The following is a 24,740-nucleotide window of genomic DNA, read 5'->3' as shown; positions in this document are numbered from 1 at the left end:
ATATAAAAATTATGGTAGACTCGTCACCTATCTAGTAAACTCATGTCGTAAAAAACTGGTGTTCATGGTTATCTACAATATTTTCCTACTTCGTTCCTCTCAGGAGCGAAGTAGGAATAAAAAAAAAATATAAATTAGTATAAATATGCTGATTAAAATTTAAAGCACAATATGTTCAAAATTTAAGACTTGGCAGACAAAATTTATTTGATTTTTACGAAATTCAAATCAAAAACTTGATTTTAAGTTCCGAACGCGGCTTAAAAAAAATTAAACCAATCAAAATTTCATGCTAGAATCTGTTTACGAAACCTTCAAAAAATCCTTGTTATGCATACAAATAAATAGTTATCAAATATATTATCAAGCTATACGTCACCCATTTGTTCTGCAGTTGTACGAAGAAATTTCTATTAAGTTAATGGTAACAATCTTCTGCAGTAAATAAAAATTACAGTAATCTTTTAGTTGACTTAAGTAATTAGTCTGGACAATAATTCAACTTCTAATTGAATTACATAATTAGTGTTCTTTGCCTCATTTTCTTAACATACATTAATTTTTCTCTCAAAAACATACTATAATATACTTTTGCTAATTGAATTGAAAAACCCTTCTCATTAACATTTCCAACTTTTTGTCTATTACCATTCCAAATTTATTTATAAGATTTTCGTGGAAATTGAATGTAAGAGAATTAGAATTAAATTTACTTAAAAGGCATTATATTTATTTATCTATATATATATACTATTATTTAAAGCACACACCACTCTATATATAAATATTTTTTGAAAACTAACCTGATATCGATTTGAAGGATTAATATTTTAATCCTTCAAATTAATACGAGTACTTTTTTAATATTTTACTTTTAAAATTCTATATTTATATAAAAAAATATTAAACCAAATTTCATTACCGCAAGTGTTGTCTATACAAACACAAATAAATAAATAACTATTATATAATTATGAAATTTAATCCTCTATAATACGAAAAACCCAAAATTATGTTAGCATGTTATGAATTATTAGAATTATTACACTTATACAATTAGAGGTTTACAAAAATAAGCATCCCATCTCTCAAAAAACTATTTCTTCTAACTTTTTTTTTTTTTTGCATATCACATTTTATAAATGGTATGAAATTTTGGTGTAATTAAAAAGAAATTGTTCAAAATTTATATATATATTTTTCCCCTCAAATTTAATTAAATCCTACGACATACACTTTAAATAATTATTATTAAAACTAAAATAAATATTAAATACATGATTTCTGTAAGTGTTTGCTCATTAAACCTTAAGAAAGAAGGAAAAAATTTTATTCTATTTTATTCTACCGATATAAATTTTTCTTACATCCTTGTATTTACATAGACTTTAGGATGTCGAAATTTGATAGTTGCTATAAGATAAATAATTGGATTCAAGGATATTTTAATTTTAAATAATCAGATTAAATGTTAGGTGACCAAATTTCTTTATGCCATATTTTGAAAAATATTGATTTATTGATGTCTGTGAGAGCAGAATAATTAAGAAGAGTCAACGGAATAAAATAAGCTTGAGGCTGATTTGTGTTCGCATAATAATTGTAATACTTTTCTGAAAATATAAATTATAAGGTGTCAATTTGGTGTTTAGTTTCTTGCTTCAATTTAAAGATATTGAATTGGTAGCTGAGGCACATAAAATCTCCTCAAATATTTATAAGTGATTTATGTGCCTAAGACAGTTATCGGTTCTTGGGAGAAAATTGATTATTTTGATTTTTACATTTAATACTATAATCTTCGAACGATCTAATTTATTTTGCCTAAGTTCTTAAAAGATTATGCAAACATATGTACATGAATACGTACATAAAAATTTTGAAAATATTACAAACTATAAAGGAGATTATTCTTATTTGATGAATAATTTACTTACATACATATAGTGTAATAATAATATCATATACACATAAATGTAAAAATATTTGCATATAAATATTATCAGGCAAATATTTTGTTAGTCAATAGTTAAAATAATACTTTACATAATTATAAGTGGAAGAACTCATAATGAGTACTTTTTATTCACGATATATAATGTAAAATACTACAGTTATACAACTACTATTATTACAATTATATAAAGTTAAAAAAGTATATATTATGAACTCTAAAAGTCTTGCGCATACACCAAATGATATTTCTTCTGTAAATCCTAAAATGTTGAATTGCTCTTTTGCTTGATTATAAAATATTATTATCTTTTGCCTGCTTAATCAAAAATTTTGTATATAAAAGCCAATAAATTCAATATATATACTTATAAACCATTATTATAATATACTGCAAAATGCATAACAGATGTTATTAATTATTGAGATCAATGTACATACCATGATGCACAAAGTAATTTGTTTTTACTTATTTCACATTTTGTTTTAGAAATTAAAATTAATTCCAATTGAGAAATGCAAGTAACATAAGTTTAAATCTCTTTTATATTTCGTTAACTTTGAATAAGTTCATATAAGAAATTTCAGCCTGTTATCAATATTCTTGTACACATTTGTAAAACTAATACAACTGCAGAACAAATCCGAAATATTAATTTTATTATTTTTAAGGAACATATAGTTCCTTATAGAAGACTTATAACATAGAATCGAAAAGAGTCTATATAAGTTCTGGTAGGTTTGACTTTCAGGCTTCAAATTTTTTAAAGGGGGGTCAACCATCTGTCTTGGGTTATGTAAATGAGACGATATGTAAAAATATACTAATTATGGTTGTTGTAAGCCCTATATTAATTTGAAACGTCAGTTATTCTTAAAATATTAATGTTTCAAAATATAATTGAATGAAAAATACTAAAAGAAATTCTTTCAAATTAGAAAGCAAGTGTTTTCAATTGCGATTTTTATTTATTGATGTGTTCTTCTTCAAATTAAGTGACTTAGTTTTAGAAATAAAGGTTTTTATAAAATAAAATCAATGTTCTGTTGAAATTTGTGTTGTCATTTTTTCTATTTCTAGAGCTTTAATTTAATAGAACGTATTCAATAATGTCACAAATAGTTTTACGAGTATACTACATTTCTTCTTCATTATACAAAGCTTGAATACAAAACATTTTATTATTATTAATTACAATTATAATACTATAGTAATTTTAATATTATATTACTAATAAATTTCTCACAAAACATTCTTTTGTCCCAAAATTTTTTAAATTTCCGACATTTTATATTCATGTACCTTTAATTAAATAATTTAATAGAAATTTTTTAAAGTTTTTGAATATATAAAAAAAACATAATTAATATTTAAATTTTTTGAACCCGAAAATTAGTTAAAATGCTGTTAATTAATAAAATAATAATACAGTTTTCTAAAATAATAATAAATTTAAGACCGAAAATATAATGATTTCAGGATATCCATAATAATTATTTAAAATGAAATTGCCTATACCTTTTTTCTTTTTGTTTCTATTATTCTAATATGTTACCTTTCACTATTCACTTATAAAATAATTTTTCTTGTCCTTTAATTCCTGAAAGCTTTAAATAATACCTGTATACTTATTTGAATAATTTATCATCCAGATTGAATGAATAAAACAACAAAAATAAAAATATTTGTGTTTGTACATAGGTATATACATATATGTATATATATATCAGTTTGGGGAAAAAATGAAAGAAAAATGTACATTGAAAGTTATAAAAGATGCTACCAACAATTTTAAAATTGAAAATTTTCCATAATTTCCTTTACATTTTCTTCTACATATTTTCGGTTTTCCTAAAATATAAAATAAAATTTTGCATTTTTATTCAAATTTATACCTTCAAAACAGGTATTTTATATTCCCTATATATTTCTCGTTGGCACGGGCTTATGATGATTTTGTTTATATAAATTAGTGTATATTAAATTTTTATAAAATAAAAATTTAAAATGAAGGAAACAAAATGATGTCATTAAGGATAATTTTTGGATAAAAAGACAGCAGTCGGTACAGATTTTTTTATTGCGCCGTTTTTATAATATCGTAAGTTTTAGCAGAACAGCTTTTGTTTCCTTTTCTCTCGGAATTTTTCAATGATATATTGACTATAATTAAATTTTGAATTTTAAATATAAAAAAATTATTATTTTAAATTGCAAATAAAGTGAAATTTTCTAAATATATATATATATATACATACTTAAATTAGTTTAGACATTTTAAAAACGTTCTAATGAAAAATATTTAAAAAAAATTTATTTCTAATTTTGACGTTAATTATTTTTAACAAAATTCAGTTATAATTTAATTTATTATCTTCTTTGACAACAATAATTGAAATTTGAGACATTTTGATTGAAGGATTTCATTATTAAAAGTTTTAGTTGTATGTTAATAATACAACAACGGTATAACAAATACTCATTAGATTTTGTATTACTTAGTCGATTTTTGTAATTAAATCTTAAATTTTTAAGATTTGAAACGAACCACAATTACATACATATAGAAATATTCTTTACTTTAACAATTAACCCAGATTTCGTCAGCGCACTTATATTGGCACAGAACACCGACGTAATCCAAATAAAACATCCCTTTATATGTACATATATATCGAACAATAATTGCTGTTTAATTTAGCTCTTTTGTAGTAATTCCGTTTCATGCACTAGATATAAGATCTGCGTCAATAAATAGGAACAAATGGGTTAAGCTTATCATCTAGCTTCAAACAATTTTTATGAAATTTTAAGAAAGTTTGAAGCGTTTTTGAATTTTGTATATTTCATGTGCAAAGTTAAGTATACAAATTAATTACCACAGAAATTATTATTTTGATTTCGCTACGACAGTTTGCAATTTAAGAAAAGAAAAATTCACATAGCATATTATACCGAACGAGAGGGCATAGTGTAAGTCTGTACCAATTATATTTAGTTTTCAATATTTAATGATATAAACTCTTATTTCTAAATTAGGTTAACATTAAAAAAGAATATTTGTTTGACGATTTCAACCTTATTTTTGAAATGAAATTTGAAATTAATCCTTGACGGCGCATTGAAATAGTTTCTTGAATTATCATTATAGCAGCATTTAGAACTATTGTGCAACCATAGCTTTAATCTTCATATTTAATAAAAATATTAAAGAGGAATTGAGAAACATCATATTGCTATATGAGTCATTTGTGCAGCCAAAAGTTAAATGGAAATGAAATTAACGGATTTCGGTCAGGAAAAAAAAGATTTGTGAAACCCATAATGCAATGTTTTAAATTACTTAATTAAAAATTAAATAATATTTAAAAAAATAAATCCTAAAAAAACTTTTTAAGTGGACATTTTCAAAACAATTAAAAATTTAATAATATTCAATTAACCTTTTAAAAAAAAAATTTTCATATACTTTTGTTTTTATCGTTTCAGAAATGAAAAATTCTACACATGCTGCGATGAGCCCTATTTAGATATCACATTTAATATTACAATGAGACGAAAGACACTGTTTTATACGGTCAACTTAATTATTCCTTGTATGGGAATTAGTTTTTTAACAATTTTAGTTTTTTATTTACCATCAGATAGTGGAGAAAAGGTAAAAAAAAATTTTATTAAAATCAACACACAGCACACAAGTTTTTTGCAGGATTAAGTTTATTATAATCATTATTTATCACTATATATAAAATTGAATAAAATATTTAAAAGAATCAAATGTACTAGATAATTTTTAATAAGGAATTTAACGAATTTGAAAGTCAATCTTTATGGTATTCATGACTGTTTTCTGGTAAAATTATGCGTGTTAGATATTTTTATTCTGCTGAATCTTTACTTTTTTCATTCATACATTCGGATATTTTTTCTTCATATTAAATAAAATTTATTTGGTGAAAGAGAGCAGAGACAACTTTTGCAGCTTTTCTTTAAAAGAATAACTTGGAAGAATTTGAACACTTGATTTGCCATGATTTCTTCTGAATTATTTCGTTAGGTATCTTTTAAATTATATTACACAATAAATTAAAATATAAATGACATACGCATTACTGAATTGCTTTAGACTTCGACATTAAGCAAGAATGTGGCAGTGTTACAGATTTATGGCCTCCTGTTGTTCATTGCTCATTACAAAGTGTATATTCAGTGTAATATTATTAATCATAACTTCAATAGAAACATAAAAAAATCAGAAATATATCAAATATTTCAATCATAATCCGCATTTATATACACATACATATGTTATTCATGTATGTATTTAATCTTTAATAAATTACAATTTTTAAAGTCAAATTTAAAAATAACTTTTTAAAATCAATACAAATTAAATACAAAAATTAGAAGATTTCCACATTTTTATTAAAAATACAATTTATCTAAATCTATTTCCAAAAATTGTAATGTGTTACAAGGACAAAGTTACAAAATCATTACATCTTGTTATACAATTTACAAACAAAAACAAATATTTCTCTATATAACATTAATTTCAATTTTCAAATATTCATAACATTTTACATACCTAATAATAACGGTCAATGAATAAGTATATATATATATACCAATGAAATATTAATGCTAATTATAAATAACAAAATTTATTCCATTTCAATGAATAAAATTCCAGAAATTCCACAAATTAAATAATAAAACAAAATTCTATTTTATATAAGTATACCAATACTTTGATATCCATTGAAAATTAGTCACCTAATTGTATCAATACATTAGAGAATTTTAGAAATTCTTTATACAAATAAATTAGTTAAAATATTATGTACACAATATGGTACACGCATCTATTTCCCTTTTGTACCACAATTTAACTATGATTGAATTTTGTATTTTATACATAAATTTTAATTATATCGATTGGCACATATTTGAATAATATTTTGTCAACATTTTCTAATATAATTTTCTATATACAATAGAATCCTTAAAAACAAAAAACAATATCATCAACCCACTATCCGCAACTAATTAAATATTTTATGAAATTGTTTCCTCCACTTTATAGCACTTCCAAAATAAAATTTTTAAAAATTGCTTATTAGTTTCACTCTGGTCGTCCGTTTGTTTCAATATCTCATTGTCATTGCATATGTCTGTTTCATTCGTCTGATTGGTCTGTTTACAAAACTTGAAAGAAAGCTGAGATTTTACACAAAAATATTATATACAAACTTAACCTCCTGTGAAATTTGCAGCCCCTTAACGGCAATTTGTTAAGAAGTCAACAAACATTTTTTTTAAATTTCGCAAACGCAAAATGATTCTTCTTACCCGTGGCGTTGCACATATAGTTGAACATTGAAAATACAAAATGGCCTTCAAATTTACCGTTATCATATTAAAACCTGTTTATTTGTTAATTTCACTAATATTGTTTTTGTTTTAGTGATATATAGAAGTCTGCAATTTTTGAATACCTGTGATTCTTCGTTAGAAGAAAATTTTATCCCATAAAAAAGTATGGCTTTTTTTGTCTTAACTATCGCAATCAATTCTTTTAACCTAAATGTATGCAATAATTTAAAAATTATTTTTGATATTTTAATGAGAAGTAATTTAAACAATTAAAAATAGCATTTTCACGTGTCAAAGGGAAAAGTGCTATTTTACAAATTGATTGTTTGAACAAATTTTATTTATTCTTATTGTTTTATCTCTTCATTTATTTACTTGCTATAATATTTACTTTATTCGACAACATGAATATTAAATTTCTAATGTTAAATTCCGTGGTTACAAGTAAAACTGCCAAAGTCGATTTATTAGATACTTCTTTATTTGATAGCAAATTGAGTTCCCTAAAAATTAGCATCTTAGAATTTTTCTATGTGCTGATCATAACCTTCATAATTTTAACATGAATGCGTTAGTCATCTAAGTAAGATAAGCTTATCTACGAAATTTAATGTAATAAAAGTTCTAATATAGCAACTCAGACGATAAAACAGTGAATTGTAAACAACTTATAATGAATGAAATTATTTGTGTAGTCAGAAAGAAGTTTGTTAAAGACCTTGCTTAAATTAATTCCGAAACTATGTCAAAAAAATGAAAAATTTATTAATTCTTTCCAAAAATTTAATTGAAAAGTACAACTTAACATCTAAAACTTATTTTATAAACTTGAAAATTTGTCTGTTTGGTTATTGGATTCATTGTAGTTTTATCTCAATTCTTACCAAATTTGAATCAATGTTCGCCATAGAGAAGAATGGAAATGTTTTCAATTATTTAAGCAAGTTTTCCTTGAATGCACAGACACTATTCATATCCGCACATGTGATATCCAATTGAATTAAAAATGCATATATGGTAGATACAGAACATATATGATTATGCTCTATTTTTATTGACTCACGCTTCATTAAATGCATTTTATGCATTGCTGTTTGCATACAATGTTGTTTGTATATGTGTAGGTACATTATTTTAAAAATTGCAACAGCTGTGATAACTTTAAAATATTTTAAATAAATAATTCTGTGTGTTTTATTGGGGTTTTCAAATATTTTTGTTTGCAACATACTTTGTTTTTTAAGTGCATTTATATTTTTGAACAGATACTTTTTAGAATGGATTTTATTTCAGTCTCATGGGATTCGAATGGAATGGCAAAATTTATTATAAAAGCAATATAATTAAAAAAATTTTAAAAATTTAATTTTAATGCACAATAATAAATGCACATAATATTTTGGTAAATTTAATTTGACTATTCAGTACGCACTCTTAAACACCATTATTAGAACCAAATTTAGTTTTTTGTGCCCAATTCCAAAGAACTTTTGAATTGGTTTTTCAATTTTCATTTCTTTTAAATTACTTTGTGATGTTAGTCCGGAATAGTTGTTTATGAAATATAAATATTTGCTCAGCATTAAGTGCTTAGTTAATTTACAAAATTTTTATAAATCGTTTGTAATATTAAGTGCGAAAATCTAATTTAATTTGTATGCGATCGCAACAGTAGTTTGAGTAGTATACTGTAAATTGCTAAAATATACTGGAAGTTAACACTTGCAAGAGAAAGTTTTAACAAAATAGCTAGATAAATAGAAAACTATATTTACAATTAAACCCAATTTTTTTACATTGAATGTATTTATTTTAAAATAACATAAATTATTGTATTGGAAATATTTCTTGAATAGTCCCATAGACATATAATCACTTTTAATTAATAATCAATTTTTCGTCATCCTTAATATAATTTGGTTACTATATATATAATATAGTGTGCCATAATACAAATTAAAACGAGAAAAAATAGAGTTGACCATTTCAACTCAGTGATACCCGTACAAATTTTTATCCTATATGAAAGAGTAAATATGCCATGATTATGACTATGGGACGAACTATAAAATTGCCGTATCACCATATTTATTTATGCAAAATTTGTAACCTGTTATTTCATCATTTTTTAAGATATGTCCAAACTACTATTAAAGTTGTATGGCAGCTACCAAAAGGAGTCAAGAAATTTCATCGATTTTTATTATGATTATGGCTGTAAAAAAATTCGATATCACAGCTTCAATAATTTCAGCTACCCGAACCTCGATCATATCCAATTCAAATAGGGATCTGGAATTTCCTATAAGAAATCGTTTGAGAAAATTTGCTGATCTTAAGTCAATTAGTTTTTGAGTTTGGATGGACATGGTTAAATCGATTCTGAATTCTACGCTGATCAAAAACATACACTTATTTCTGTAACTCAGACCATTATTTTTTTAGCGTTGCAATATATTCTAATACATTTCTTAGCGGTAAGACAAATTTAGTATACCTTTCGGGCATACATACATTCGTATACGGGTATAAAAACTAATTAATTTAATAATCAAACCAACAGACATTATATACAGGGTGATTTCTGAAAGCCATTATTATACCATTGGTTAAAAGATCAAAGGAGTAAAACTTTTCCGGACTTTGTGCCGAATCTCAAGGGTTTCCGAGTTCCAGGAATTTTAATGAATTTTCACGAAATTTTTACTCATCCAGGTTTTTTTGATTATAACTTCGGTGCTAAAAAAGATCTTCGGTGCTGCTTTATTCTGTATTTATGTACCTTCGGAATACCAAGCATTCGAACTTTAAAGAAAATCAAATTTTTCCCTTGATTTTTTCAGTTTTTTCTAACGAGATAAATTTTGAAATTTTTTTCATAGAATTTTTCCTAGCTGTTTAAACATTAATTTAAGTCCTCAAACATTAAAAAATTTTTCATTTTACAGAAGATCTTTTTTTTTTGTTTTTCCTTCTTCACTCCTAGGAGGAGTATAGGGCTAGTGCATGATATCTATAGCTAGGGTAGGTGACTAGCCTACCGTAGTTTTTATTTATATTAAATATTTCAGTTTATTAATATTTACTGTTTATTTTTCTTAGTCTTTAGTATCGAATATTATGAATATTTGAAAATTACTTGTATAATATTTGTTAGTATTGCATATTAAGTTATATAACATTGAATATAATTTTTATAGTGACCTGACCTGGGTTTGAACCCGAGACCCTTCGGTTAAAGGGCCGGTGTCATAACCACTCCACCAATGGTCAGGCTACAGAAGATACAGTACAAAAACCACAAATGTTGTTGGGAGATATAAATTCAATTAAAATCAAACCAGATGTTGATAAAACTAAAATTAAATTCAATTCAATATTCCTTTATCAAAAAATTTGGAAAATACGAATTCATTATCCAAAAATTTTACAAATTTCTCAAAACGAACACAAAATTCTCCTATGAAATTCACCTAATTCGGCAAAAATTTATGTTTATCTCCTTTATCGCATATTTTAAATTAATTGCTTTACTGAAACCCCACTTTAGTTGCATCAACTGTATGCCAATTTAGTTTTTGTAGAAATATGTTTTAGATTTATTTATCTAATTAACTTATTTATTAAATATCTATTAACTTCATAATGTTAATACCAACTCCATTTTGTACGAAAAATATTTTTATACATTTTAGTTTTGTTTTCAATAGGAATATTTTTAAATTTTCCTATTGAAAAACAAATTTTTTTTCTATTACAATAAATTTCAAATGGCATGCCCTTAAAAAATCGTTTCAACTGCATAATTTTAATAACTTTAGATGCCAAATGGTGTCTAGATTCCGAAAATTATTTTTTCAAATTTTTAAATTGCACCCAATCTGAGAAAAATGCATTTAAAAATTTCAAACCATGTAGGTACCATTTCTTATGAAAACTGGCAAAAATTAAAAACCTATAAATTTTTTTACCAAGAAAAGTTTCGAAAAATAATTTTTTGATTACTAGATTTTTTTTTTGTTTTTCCAAAATGAAAATTTTAGTCTTCCTTTTCAAAAATTTAAAATTTTTTAAAATTAATTTTTGTTTTCAAATTAAAAGTTTGTATCATAAAATTTTTTTTTCATGTTTGAGGACTTAAATTAAAGCTTAAGCAGCTGGGCAAAATTCTATAAAAAAATTCAAGGTTTTTAAAAATTTCTTAAGAAATTATCTAGCTAGAAAAAACTAAAAAATCAAGGGAAAAATTTGATTTTCGTTAAAGTTCGAATGCTTGGTATTCCGTAGGTACATAAAATACAGAATCAATGAATCACTTCTATTTTAAGACTTTTACTAAGCCTTTCTGAAACTGTTTGTTTGAAGATCCTATCCTTTTCAGCACCGAAGTTATAATCAAAAAAACCTGCATAAAAAAAATTTCGTGAAAATTCACCAGTCCGGAACAAAAGTTTTACCTATTTTCGATCTTCTAACCCATGGTATATGTTGTTGTATAACTTTCTGAATCACCTTGTATATTGTAGTTTATAGTTGAAAATATCAAAAAGGAACCATTTGCAAACTATAATAAAAATAATTATTTATAAAAAATAAAGTATATTTAATTCCTACATCATTTTCTAGTTGTATATTTTCTAACTGTAACTTTTCTCATCTAATAAATTCACTATAATAATATATAAATAAAAACTTAATGTATTTAAAAAGATAAATTATCATATCAATCAAGTAAATGAATTGAATCCAATAAATTCTATTAAAGATTTATGTAAATACATACTTATATACGTATGTATGCACGTATATGTACCGCATTTTTATGAAAAATAAATATTATCCTTTTATGTTTTCTTATACCCTCATATCTTTAATTTCACTTGTTTATTTCTTAACTTATAACAAACAAACAAACAAACAAACATAATATATACATAAAAACAGGATAAATGTATATACGTACACATGTACGCATAATAAAAATGACAAATTAAGTCTTTAAAGAAGATGAACTTAATTATATTTAGGCTTTTTTACACCTTATATAATATGAAAAAAAAGAAAAAATGTATAAGTATACAAACATAAGTACATATATTTAAATGAAAAATATGTATGTATAATATGTATGTATGTATTATTTTTAATAATCAAAGCAAAGCTCCATGTCATTCTTCTTAAAACAAAATATAAGAATAAGAAATGAATTTATGTACCAGTACATTATTATTAATAACAAACATAACATATAACATAACAGATAACATAAATATATAAATATTCAAATTTATTTAGTCAACGTTACAAACCAACCAATCCTCTTATACAAAATGTTAAGACAACCATCACATGACAGACGTATTAATGTTATTCAGACATAAAATCTATGTATGCTCTTGATTGTAAAGTTTCATCGATCGACGTTATAAAGAAACTCACGAATTTACACTGAAAAAAATTTTAGTTTATAATTTAAAATTAAATCTCAAAATCCACAAACTAAAAAAATTATAAATTTTTATGATCTGCTGTGGCAAACTTTGTTATTAACGCAGATAATGTTATTGAGAGTGTTAACATCATCTGCAATAAGGTTTATGTAAACATCAGTATGGTAATGAGATCTACTAAATAAAACATCGATATGCTATGCACTTCATCCCCGTTGCATAAAAATGTAGTTACACAATTCCACAATAAAACTGTCAAAATGTGTGTCAAAATTTTTGGCTTAAAATATAGTTAAGTTATTTATACAAGTGTTAGCTTTCTGGATTTTGTAGATCAAAATGAATTTTTATATCATTTTACACATATTGACGTTCAACATATTAATTAGAGGGTTTAAAAAGCAAAAAATGTAAGCCCAAAAATTTAAATAGAGAAGTTTAGAGTTTACATTCTTAAATTTTTAATTTGAATTTTGTAGTATAGTAAAGTTTCAAAAAGAAGTATGGTTTAAACTAGATTTTTAAATTAGCAATTGGGCCCAGGCAAGATTAACAATTGGGCACATTGTAAAATCGTTGCGCAATCAATTCAAGTGATTTGCTTTAACTAAAAATTTTAATCAGTTTCATTGCTTAAATGCCTATGGACTTCATATAAGCTATCAAACTGTTGCAAAACTAAAAATTACATGTCTGCCAAATTTTAAATTTGAAATTTTAAATTTTAAATAAGTTAGAAATTTGAAAATTAAGCTTCTGGGTTTAAAATTGTAGAAAATGAACTTTACTAATTTTTAATTTAAACTAAAATAGTTTAAAGGTCTATTTTAAACTTAACAGTTCAAAATAAATATGGTTTACATTTTTTGCAGTGTATAACGCACAACAATATCTAACAAAGGTAAATACGTAATACTTATGCGTACATAAATAATATTCTTCTATATTTAAAAAAAAACACATAAAAACACATAAATAAATTCAAAATTTAGTTATAAAATTTTATAGCAACGTATCGAAAAAAAAATACTTTATCTTTTGGAATCATCAGTTTGGATATAGAACAAAATTCGAATAAATTAGATTTCGCATATATGTATAAAATATGAAAGTGAACAAAAACAACTTAAATACACTAAATAACATCTAGTTTCGCCAAAATAAATTTTGGGGCGATTTAATGTATGCGAACAAGTCCAAAATTAAAAACAAAATTAAATTATGGAGAAAATGCATATGTCGACTAGATATCCAGTTTAGATGCATTTTGACTCCTTTAAATACTCCTGTATTAAATACATATAAACATAAATTGCTTCTGTTGGGGAATTATTTAGAAACTAGAAGTATACACGATTATCTTTAAAAATGTTATAAACTTAATTTAATTGTTATTTCTGCAATTGTTTCACTAGTGCTCGAATACTTTTAATTATTTGACCTATTCGGTTATCTCATGCTTTATAATTCTCTAATTGAATAATCAAAATTAACACATAACTGAATCTCTAAATCCTTGAGTATATAAATATAATTTTAAACCATGCGATATACTGCTGCTGATAAGAATCCTTAGGTTTAAAAATTATTCATTTTACCTGTAAAATAAATTGATAAGTGAATTTTGCATATTTTTGGGGGGAAAATGCAATACTAAGAATGGAAAATTTTTAAAAATTACATTATTTGAAAATATTGTGATACTCACCCTATTTATTCTTACCTGATGAGAACTATATGAGGTATCTTGTATAAATAGATGTAGAATTAAAGGTTACTTTTCAGTTGTTTCGCAAACTTGTTTCGCTTTCAAAGTTACCCACTTTTAATAATTGTGTGTTAAATATCATTGTGATCACGGTGCTGACTATCATTGCAGTTATTTTGCTTGGCTATTCAATTTGATGGTATATTACAGAATTTAGAGTACTAAATCAAAATTTTTTTTCCATACGAATAACTTGTGTTCTACCTTTTTAAAATTGCATTTATGTTTACTCGTACTTGATCTCTTTAAAAAATTATCTCATTTCCTTACGCTTTAAAAATTCTTTGATTTTGTTACTATTCTTCCCGTTTTTATGAAATTGACTACATTTTAAATACTTTAAGTACTTTTATATTTTAATCGTCTTAGAAAAAATATTATTCAATCAATTTGCATGCACATTAAGCGATTCACCTGAATTTTAGTTTTTTTTTGCGCTACATGCGAGTTAAGAATTTCAATTTTGTATACGAAAACCTTCCAGCTAATCGAGATTTCTTATTATTTTGTACTCTTTAAAGAATTTTTTTTCAATATTTTATAATTCCTCTATAGAACCATTGTTGATCCATTGGGATTTGAATGTCCCACAAAAAGAAGAAATAAGAGAAACATAAAAAACGTTTTATCTTAAAATTCATAAGATCGATACATCTTTTTTTTTTTGTATGAATAACAAAAGACAACATTTTTTTTATTGTTAAATTCAGTTTTCTTCATATTTTCCCTATATTTACATTTTTGTATTTCTTTTTCTTTTTTGTTACAGGTATCATTAAGCATATCTATTCTGCTCTCACTGACTGTGTTCTTCTTATTGCTGGCGGAAATTATTCCCCCGACATCATTAGTCGTACCACTTCTAGGAAAATTTGTGCTATTTACAATGATACTTGATACCTTCAGGTAAGTTTCTTTTTTTTTTCTTTTTTTGATTTGAAATTTAGAAGATGATTTTTATCCTTGTATATATACATAATTTGATAGGTACATGATATTCATTTGCCTATCCTACTTATACACCAATATACCATAAATAAATCTACCTAAACATTTCAAATAGGATTTAACTTAAGAAAAAGCTGTTTTGTTATATATATACCATTTCTGTTAAAAGAAGAAAACCGTATATATTTTAAGTTAATGTTATACGTATCTGAGCATATCGATTCAACATTTTCTCCATTTTCCATTCATTTCGTTTAACAATACAAAAAGCATAAGAAAAAAACAGAAAAGTAAATACAAAATAGAATTACTTCGTTATTCAATGACTGAGCTATGATTACTCCAACACTGACACATTCATTCTTACAAATTCATATTGTATCTATTCATAGAAGTTATGTAAATTTTTTATATTTTGGTGTTGTGCTGAAACCTCGATTATGTTAATGACTTGACATTATATTAATAATAACAATTACTTTTTCAATAACTTTTCTGTTCTGAAAATTGTAATCTCTTAATGATTTACTATTATAATTTTTTTTCGTTTTTATTTTTAAAATAAAGTAGAAAAAATTAGAAATTAGTATTTTCAGTTTTTATCGCAGTGTGAAAATGTCTCGATTACTATTCTAACGCTCATATTTAATGAAATATGCAGGATACTTTCCACTTTTGGAAAATTTCGGTTGAATCACTGTAGAAATTTCATAAATATTAGATATTGCCCTCATTAGTTCATTAAAGGCAATTAATATCAATTAAAGACTGCTGAGCCAAACTTAAAATTTCATATTCGAACTTAAAGTTCGAAATAGCACTGGCCTATGATTTGCTACCAATACATTTTTAAAATGTATTGGTAGTCAATTTTAATTTAATTTCTAGCATAAAATTGTTAATTTTAGCCTTTGAAATTCTATACACAATTATTTTTATTCCCAGATCTGTCCGATTTCGATTAAATCTGGGTTAAAAATTTTCATTTAAACTGGTTCATTATTTGCTGCATAATCGATTTCAAGTCGATTGTTTGTTACTAAGTCGGCTAATTTTCCTGTTTTCTGTAATTTGCCGAAAAACCACCTAAAGTTAATAACTCACGACCGATCACACCATGCACATTTCGTTGGAAAATAATTGACTTTTCTAAACACAACAAGTGAAACCTTGAAATTGTTTCAGATTGAAAATACACAATAATGTCCCAGATAAATATTTAAAAAATAGATTCAAGAACCCCATTCCAAAACCAAAATAAATTTTTTTAACTTTAATTCAAAATTACAAATTGATTGTTTCTTCTATTGTTTCTGAAAATGAATTTTTTTTTACATTAAAATTTTTGAAATATTAAAATTTTTAATCTCGAAAATACAAAAAAAAAATTTTTTGTTTTTTTCGCATCAAAACTTTTAAATCAAATTTGTTTTTTCAATGTCTTTTAATTAAAAAAATTTTGTTTTTTTTTTCTAAAATCCTTTGGAATTCATTCTCTAATCATTTGGGGGACTTTTTTCAAATATCCTTATTCTGGTACAATTTTTTTTCTACAAAAAATAAAAATTAGAAAGAAATACAGAAAATCCTATAAATAATCACCTTGAAATTATTTTTTCCCCCTTCTAAAATTTTTTTCGCTAAAAGAGAAATTCTATTTTGTTTTTTTTTTCTAACAAAATTTTTTATCAGCGCTTTTATACTTACTTACTTACATATTGTGTAGACACAACCCCATATCATCCATTCACATAAATAATTCACATACTTACATACAAATAATAAGTACTTTTACATGTGATATAATTACTTAACTTAATTTACTTTAAATTCAAAAGCGAAATATATAAGGATATTAACGAAAAGAAAAAGGATGTCGTAACCTAAAGTAAGAGAAAGATAATTTTTTTTTCTGTATTTTTTGTTGTTTTTTCTCTTATTATTATAATTTTTTAATTTTTTTCGCTTTTCTCTTTTTTGTTTTGTTTTTAGTTTTTTTTTTGAAGTCAAGGTAATTAAGACAATTTCAATCCTTAAATTGTTGGGACTTTTAAAAATAATAAAGCTTTTTTTTACTTATTTTTTGATTTTTTGTTTTTTTTGTTAAAAAGGATTTTTTTTTTATAAACACTTAAATTTAAAACACTTATATAATGACCTTAAAAAAAATAAGTAGAATTAATTGGAAGTTCAAATTAAGTATTCGAAAAAAAACAAAATACAAAAAAAAATATGGGTAGCTTATAACAGATTTTCTTCTAATCCAAATTACGTGATTGAAGCAACTTTTAATGAAAGATTTGTAAACAAAACAAAAAAAATGAATTTGTAGGAATGTATGTGTGCAAAAGATTTATATATATATATATTTATATATTTAAATAAATTTCTAAGTACATAAGGAAAATGAATGATAAAATTTAATCTTTTCGCAATTAGAAGACGACATTTAGTCACCGCTTTATGTAATCAACAATTTTAATGGTTTGTAAAACAAAAATAAAAGATTTTCAAATTCTAGGGAATTCAATTTAAATGAAAAAAAAAAATAAAAAATATTATATAAAATTTGTACAAAGCTACTTCACTTTTTAAAAAAAGCTACTTCAAAATAAATTTTTTAGTAATTAAAATAATCGAAATTATAATAGAGAAATCTGATGTAATCAGCACAAAGCCGATTCCAAAGTGTATTAGAGTTTGAGCGAAAGTGTTATACAAGATCAATAAAATATGTTTTAAACACTTCTTTCGAAATTTAAGAGATCTATTAAGCTTTAAGTTATAATATCAACAGAAAAATGTAAATTTTGTTTTTATTGGAGATTCGCGTCATCCGAATTCAATGAAAAGTTCTTCAGGTAACAAAAAGACGTCAAATATTAAAATTCAAGAAATTTCGTTATTATTTCGTTTAAAATTTGATATAAAGTAAAACAAGTGTTAAATCGACGCCAATAATTTCCTTAAAAAAGTATTGTTCGACCTAGCTTACGAGTATATATAAAATTTCAGGTTAATCTGTTAAATATTTTCTTAAAAATTATAAAAAAAATTAAAGTCGGTTCAGTCGAAATTGAAATGCACAAGTGCAATCAGACATATTTTGTCAAATATAAGTTATTTACGCCTTCCAACTGTTACCATAATTCGTCTATTGACCGGGAATATCCAAGCCATGTTGCATCTCATTCTATATATCCGATTAGTTGATGAAGACACGAAAGAGAAGTTGTTAAGAAATGATCCCCACAGTATATTGGATTTACCTAGATGATACGTTTTGTAAAAATGCTTAAGGTGCATATGTGGGACTATTGTTTGAAATTAACATAATAAAACCTTTCATAATTTGTCTTTTGGTCAAATTTTACCTTAAAATCGGGTTTACACTAATATAAATTATAATTATTATACGTTAATTTATTATTAAGAAAACTGCTTCAATAGAAGATCGGTTTTAAAAACAAAACTCAGAGCAATACAAAATACATGCTTAATATAAATTGTTAGACGAAAATGTTCTATTTTACAAACCATGAGTTTTGCTAAATATTTTGTGTCATACCAGTATTGCTTCATAGGTGCGATATACATGTATGTCTATATTTATGAATTAAAGAAGAGAAATATAAAAATAAGGTGATAATTAAGTAATTGCATCATTTAACCAATAAGATAAATGTACAAATAATTAATTATCCAAATCGAATTAAGAAACAAAACAAAAAAAAAAACAATCTATCATTTAATTTAATCTTCTAACAGATTTAATCTTCTATGATCTTAGAGATTTAACAGCAAAAAAAAAAATTTTAATACCATTTAAGATATTTTGTTAGTCATTTGTTTAGAAAAATATAGGTAGATACTTTAGTAAGGGGATGAGGCTTTATGTCAATGGTACATCCAATTCCACATAAAAAAACATACGGTATAATATGTTCACAAACATATTATAACAGTGTACATAAACATATGTACACTGGGGTGAGTCGATGTTGTGTGGGGGAAAATAAAAGTGGTTTCCTTTTATAATAAAAGTGATATTATGGGATTTTAGGGCTAAGGAAATAATAATTATCAAAAATTAATTATGTTAATATTAGAATACTTGTATTTATAACACGCATATAGAAAGTTTTCCCAAAATTTCCAAAGAAGACCATATTATTCAATTAAAATTATTTATTTGAAAATTTCACTAGTTTTGAATTTTGAATTTTTAATATTTTTTTGTTAATTATTGCGAAATTCTTTATTGAGTTATAAATTGAAATCATAATTAATATAGCTACAGATTTATTGATTATAAGTTTGAAAATTATTTAGAATCTAACAATATTTCGGTAATAAAATTATAAAATTTAAAATAACAAATAAACGCACAGAAAAAAAATCTTGCATAAATTAAAACACTTTTATATATCCTGAATTTTTGTCACGTACTAAATAATTTAATTTAGTTCGTAAATTAAAAATTTCAACAATTTTGAATAAATTCACAATATTTTATTATTAGTAAAACTAAATCTTTTGTATAAAATTTAAAAATTTTCTTAAGATCGCATTCCTTTTTTTTTTGTTTCTGAAATTAAAGTTATAAATTTCAAAATCTTAATAAAGTTTAATACAGCAAAAATAACAATTCTTTTTTTTTTCTCTTCAGTTTTTTGAAAATTGACAAGGATTTAGAAAAAAAAATCTATAGAAACCAATATTAAACTTTAAGTAAAATATTTTTATTACCAAAATAAATAAAAGAAAACTAATAAAAAAAAAAAAATTTTCCGATCCTCCATAAACCCATAATAAATATTCACATAAAATTTTATAAACCTTACATTATACCTAACATGTAGTAAGACAATAGTTTTGTTCTTGGATGGTCATAACATTCCAAAGCATTGTCATGCTATATGCTTTTATTTTGTATCAAAAAGAAAAAATTATTGGATTATATTTGAATTTATATTACACAATATGTTACCACAATCATATTACATTACAAATTCAAAATTCTTATATTTTCAGGTTTTTATATAGATTTTTTTTGACACTAAAAATAATAATGTCCGTAAATGTTCAATAAACTCTATGGTATACGTCGTTTAAGTGCTCTGTACACATATCACACATTATGCATGTACGCCTATAAGTATACAAAACATAATATTCGTGAAAAATCTTAACACGATTTTTTTTTTACCTAGCTAGCTAGCTAGATGAAATACAAAGCAAGAATAGCTATTTTCAATTTTAAATAATAAAATATATTTTTAAAATTAAAAAATTTATTTGATTACTTAACTTCTGAATGGAAAGGCTTGCATATAGCATTTTAAGGGAGAATTTTAATTTAATGATGAAATTTTTGTTGCAGTTCTCATCCAACTTAAAAATAGGTTCAAAATAATTTAAATTTGAAAAGGCTTCTAGCAAAAATTAAGCAAGAACTACGTAACCAGATAATGTACAATACTTTTTTATGCTACCATAGCAGTTATAAAATTTTATTTGTTATACATTTCTATTACGCTACTGAATTTAGATATAGCACAATTTTATTTTTTTAATGATTGAATTCGAGATGAAAATTATGATTAGAAAAACTAATTCCATAAATATAGATTAATATTATTCAATATTTGATTTTCTGTACAATAATTTAATTTTGCTAGTCCAAATAAAAAGTAGTTTTGCAGTAAAAGTATTAAGCTCGTCAAATCTAAATTCTCTATATAACTCTCTTCTTTATTACATGAGCTTTTCAACAGCCGACAGATAGGTAGACATTTTTATTTTGAATATTTTTATAGTTCTATTTACGCCCACTCCACATACATTTGCAATATCAGAATGATTTCAGAAATTTTATATTTAGAAACTTTTACGATTTATTGTAGACATGAAGCTATCGATCTAGAAAACAGAATAAAATTTCATAGCATTTTGTTAGAATTAAATGAAATTTATGTATTAGAAAAAATTTCTTATATCAAAGAAATACCAAAGAAATATTATTATAGTTATAAAATTTTCGTATAAATATTAGCATTGTTATAAGCAGCTTTATATTATAATTTTTACAATTCATGTTATAATTTTTATAATTCAAGTGGCTTCGTATAATACATAATATCTGTACACCTGGTCCAAGAAGAAAAAATTTAAAGAGAATTTTTAAAGGATTTTCTTAAGATAATTAGACCAGCCGTTGGCAAAATGCGGCTCATGTGCAACATGCAACCCATTAAATTAAAAAAAAAAATATATTCGATTGCGACTATTAAAATTTTTCAAAAAGTTTTTAAGAACTCATAATAGACATAGGTACATAGAAAATAAGAGATATAAATACATAAAATTTCATACAAATTTGTTATTTTTCCCAACAAAACAATCAATAAAGTCAGTAGAAAATGTCATTCTTATAAGTAGTTAATGTAAGAAGCTCGAGTGGTCTATACTCATGCTCACATAATACATAATAATAACCCACAAAAGTTTTCCGACGGTTGTATTAGACTACATTATTAGGGACAACAATTTGAAAAGATTGAAATTTAAAATTAATTAATTGGCCACACAGTTAAATGAATTGAACAGTTTGAAATAAAATAATCTAGACCAAATTCTTCAAAACAATTATGAAAAATTTTTACATTTTTCTATTCATTTCAATTTGACTTCCAAAGTCTTCTTCGGCAGTACACATAAATATAACAATTTTATTTTAATTATGGCTAAATTAATAAGCTCTAATTTAAACATAAAATGAACAACTTCACTTCATAAAAATTGAAAATTTTCATGTTTCTTATTAAATTGAGCTCGTTTAATAAATAAATCTCATTCATCCAAATTATTAATTTTAATCAAAGTCAAGTTATGCAATGACATCCATAACCACAATTATTTCATATTCTAGACTTTAAAGTCAAAATTGAAATTATCTGATTCAGTTAACTTGAATTTGTTTTATCTGGATCCTTAGATCCAGAATTGTAACAACTACAAGTCTTTGTGTGAACCAATAAAATTTAACAAATGTCATTAAACAAATGTTTTAACAAAATGACAAGGGTTAAAAATTACAAATTTGGGTATAGTAAAATCGAGTTAATAGCATTGAAATAACCGTAAAAAAGGTGCAAATGAATTTATGTAGAAAAATTTTCCAATATTTTATTTTTATTTTCATTGACAAAATCCTTACTTTTTTTTCTGCGATAATCATTTTTCAATCCTTATTGGAAATGTTTAATGCTCCATTAAAAATATATATAAAATTTATTGTTGCACAAAATTGTTAGTAGTTCATTACCAAATAATTAAAGCGAATTAGATATCGGTATCAAACACTTAATTAATGACAAATCATTGGTAAATTCGTTCGGTCTCAAATTTTTGGAAAATATTCAAATATAAATTTTCAATTATGTTATTTTAATTAAATAGTCTTTTTTTACCGACCGTATTGTGTAAACAATAGGTAGGTTATGTGATGGCAACAAATTTTGCATATCGAGTTTTCGGTGGGAACGTACTTCTCCATAGTAGGGAAGTGTAAATAAACTACTTTTAGCAACCTGTCGGTCTGTCGGTCTGTCGGTCTGTCGGTCTGTGTGTGCACGCGTGTATCTCAAGTTCGGCTGAACCGATTTTGATGAAATTTTATATGTAAGTTTGTTTCCGCCATGGCACGGATCGATCAACTTTTGGTATATATCAGGCCTCGGGAACTGCACTTTTTAGCGGGCCTGTTTTACATTTTTGAACATTTTGAAGAAAATATTCAACCGATTTACTTGAAATTTTATATATGAGCTCAGCTCGACCGTCCGCAAAAATTCGTATATTTTGGAAGAAATCAGGCATCGGCAACTAGACGTTTACTACGGGCCAAATATACATTTTTGTGTATATAAAGAGAAATAATCAACCGATTTCATTGAAATTTAATATATGAACTCCTCGTATTAAAACAATGAACATATAAATTTTTTGGAAAGATCAGGGCTCGAAAACGGATTTGCGGGCCGATTTTACATTTTTCACCATTTTGAAGAAAGTATTCAACCGATTTACTTGAAATTTCATATATAAGCTTTGCTCGATCATACGCAAAAATTCCTAACTTTTGGAAGAAACCAGGCATCAGCAACTGGGCGTTTACCACGGGCCAAATATACATTTTTGTGTATATAAAGAGAAATAATCAACCGATTTCATTGAAATTTAATAAATGAATTCCTCATATTAAAGCAATGAACATATAACTTTTTTGGAAAGATCACGGCTCGAGAACTGATTTGCGGGCCGATTTTACATTTTTCACCATATCCACAGAACGAATTGATGGAATTTCTTGAAATTTGATATTTGAGTTCTGGTTGTTACCGAAACTAACTGGCGAGCATTTCAGGGAATTCGGATAGCACAAAGCCAAACTCTACTAAGAGCCAAATTTACATTTTTCAAAGTATGTTAACTATAAGCTTACTAATGTCCTAAAAATTGGAAAGAAGTATTTAACAGACATTTTTATAATATTCTGTAACAGTTTCATTTAACTAGACAATACACAATGCGGTCGGTTATGTGCTGACCACATCAGATTTTTTTATTTTATTATTACTTAATAAAAATTTACATTGTAAATTAGAAATTATTGTTCTTAGTAAAACAAGTTCTTTGATTTAACGTATTAAACGTTTTTGAAAATAATGGTAGCAAAAATTCTATATATAGGGCTTATCATAATTTAATCAAAATATCTTCATTTGAAACGAAGAATAATTATATAGAAAAAATTTCTTAATAAATGCAACCTCTTAAAACATTGTGTGGATGGTCCAAAATGAATCGAAAAATTTCAAGAAAATTCGCCTATCTTACAAAATAAAAAATTCCTGATTTTTATTACTTGGGCAATTTTTTGTTCTATAAGACAAGAACATATTTTAAATTAACGTGATTCGATTTGAAAAACAAAATAACAACGAATTGGAAGTTCATTTCGCAAACATGTAAATTGTATGTTATTCAAAGTTCATCAAATTTTAAAATCTCTACCAGTTTATAATCTCTTATAAACAAAATGCTTGTGAAAATATCAAGATTTTAAATTTTTTTATTAAATTTTTTTGTATTAAAAATCCGAAATATAAATTTTTATTGAATTCAAATTCGGAGAAGGAAGGCTTAATAACAATACAAAGTATATGCCAAACCAGACAGA

At 24.6% G+C, this 24,740-nt stretch overlaps 1 protein-coding gene across 1 annotated transcript in view; it reads left to right on the top strand.

The window, feature by feature from the left end:
- LOC129618734 (acetylcholine receptor subunit alpha-like) overlaps positions 1 to 24,740 on the top strand; it is a 108,477-nt gene that overhangs the window by 66,947 nt on the left and 16,790 nt on the right. The window contains exons 5-6 of the mRNA XM_055533694.1: positions 5,444 to 5,612; positions 15,318 to 15,454. Of these exons, the coding sequence (XP_055389669.1) occupies positions 5,444 to 5,612; positions 15,318 to 15,454 (306 nt within the window). The remainder of the gene's footprint in view (positions 1 to 5,443; positions 5,613 to 15,317; positions 15,455 to 24,740) is intronic.

The sequence above is a fragment of the Condylostylus longicornis genome, unplaced genomic scaffold (genome assembly GCF_029603195.1).
Source record: "Condylostylus longicornis isolate FDR11 unplaced genomic scaffold, ASM2960319v2 ptg000010l, whole genome shotgun sequence".
In the NCBI taxonomy this organism is placed as follows: Eukaryota; Metazoa; Arthropoda; class Insecta; order Diptera; family Dolichopodidae; genus Condylostylus; species Condylostylus longicornis.
Note: the sequence above shows the minus strand (reverse complement) of the source record. Positions and strands in the feature narration are given on the sequence as shown.